The sequence below is a fragment of the Hakea prostrata genome, chromosome 1 (genome assembly GCF_041222555.1).
Source record: "Hakea prostrata isolate BN-2017 chromosome 1, UWA_Hpros_2, whole genome shotgun sequence".
In the NCBI taxonomy this organism is placed as follows: Eukaryota; Viridiplantae; Streptophyta; class Magnoliopsida; order Proteales; family Proteaceae; genus Hakea; species Hakea prostrata.
The window spans coordinates 77,212,552-77,214,486 of NC_142600.1; the positions used below are offsets into that span (position 1 = coordinate 77,212,552).

The 1,935-nt window shown below is 44.8% G+C and overlaps 1 protein-coding gene across 1 annotated transcript; it reads left to right on the forward strand.

Moving 5' to 3' along the window:
* The first annotated feature begins 323 nt into the window (after nucleotides 1-323).
* Nucleotides 324-1,935, forward strand: LOC149030223 (leucoanthocyanidin dioxygenase-like). Its single transcript, XM_089142532.1, has 2 exons — nucleotides 324-912; nucleotides 1,146-1,935. Exons 1-2 carry the CDS (start codon nucleotides 401-403, stop codon nucleotides 1,723-1,725), a joined length of 1,092 nt encoding a protein of 363 aa, XP_088998658.1. The 5' UTR covers nucleotides 324-400; the 3' UTR covers nucleotides 1,726-1,935.

The window sequence follows — 1,935 nt, forward strand, 5'->3', positions numbered from 1 at the left end:
GATGACGTTACGCACCTTCTGGAATGTAATAAACCAGACACGACCAAAAAAAATGAAAGGCCACAACTAGTACGGACGAGAGACAGAGACGCCCCTACTACAGAGGATCATAGAAGTGTTAGCTGACACGTGCAGGATCTAGTTGTAACTGGTTGTTGGCGACACTTCCACGTGCTTCAGACTTTCAACGGTTCAACCTTACAGTCTTTGATCACGTGAGCAACAAACCCTCTCGCTCTCTTCTGCTTGTGCCTGCTGCGACCTAAAATGGCTACTCTCTCTTATTCACTTATCATCCTTAACGGGTCTATAAAAAAGAGCTTTATAGAGACTAATTAGATACAAGAAGTTTGGCAAGAGTGTTAATTTGCAGAGGAAAGATTAGCTCAACAAGAGTATAATGGCAGCCGAAGTTGCAGTTGCAGGGTCTAGAGTAGAAAGCTTGGCCAGCAGCGGAATCCTATCCATTCCAAAAGAATATGTGCGTCCCCAGGACGAACTGACCAGCATTAACGACGTCTTCGAAGAGGAGAAGAAGGACGAGGGGCCTCAAGTTCCCACCGTTGATTTAAAGGATTTGGATTCTGAAGAGCCATTGGTGAGGGAGAGATGCAGAGAAGAGCTGAACAGAGCTGCAACTGACTGGGGAGTGATGCATCTAGTCAACCATGGTATCTCCCAAGACCTCATCAACCGAGTCAGGGCTGCTGGAAAAGCCTTCTTCGATCTCCCTGTGGAGGAGAAGGAGAAGTATGCCAATGATCAAGCCTCTGGCAAGATTGCTGGGTATGGAAGCAAGCTTGCTAACAATGCAAGTGGTCAGCTTGAATGGGAAGACTACTTCTTTCACCTCATCTTCCCTGAAGACAAACGTGACATGGCAATCTGGCCCAAGACACCCAGTGACTACACGTAAGTAATTTCAATTATGAGCTCATGATTGTAACTTGTAAGAGGTTCTGTAGTCCATCCAATGGTTGGACAAATTGGACTCATGGAGGGCCGGACGCGGAAGATCTGTGTTCATCACACATGTTTAATCTCAAAACCTAGGAAATTTTGAAAATTTTACAGATTCATCTAACTATGTAATTTATAAATTTTTTCTCTCTAAATGGTAAATTCCATCACTTGGGTTTCTACAGGGAGGCGACAAGTGAATACGCGAAGCAGTTGAGGATGCTAGCAAGCAAGATCTTGGGGGTGTTGTCCCTAGGACTGGGGTTGGAAGAAGGAAGGCTGGAAGAAGAAGTTGGTGGGATGGAAGAGCTGTTGTTGCAGATGAAGATCAACTACTACCCCAAATGTCCACAGCCAGAGCTGGCTTTAGGCGTGGAAGCCCACACAGACATCAGTGCTCTCACATTCATCCTCCACAACATGGTACCAGGGTTGCAGCTCTTCTATGAAGGGAAATGGGTTACAGCCAAATGTGTTCCAAACTCAATCATCATGCACATAGGAGACACCATTGAGATCCTCAGCAACCGCAAATACAAGAGTATCCTCCACAGAGGACTCGTCAACAAGGAGAAGGTTAGGATCTCTTGGGCTGTCTTCTGTGAACCTCCAAAGGAAAAGATCATCTTGAAGCCTCTCCCTGAAGTAGTCTCTGAGTCAGAACCGGCTGTGTTCCCACCTCGCACCTTCGCTCAGCACATCCAGCATAAGCTCTTCAGGAAAACTCAGGAAGCTCTCCTTGCCAAGGAAGTTCCTTCTAATTAGAGATTATGTGGGATGGTTGTCACTAAGTATTCATAGCTACGGGAGTTCATTTTCCTCATCATGATCCGGTTGTGCTTTGTGAAATGCTTTTACTTTTATCTATGCTTTGTCATCTTCTTTAATTTTTTTCTTCTTCTGTAAGTGTCATTTTCAAGTCTAAATTTTACGTCCTCATAAATAAAAGACAGAGAAAGGAGTAAATGGATTCAA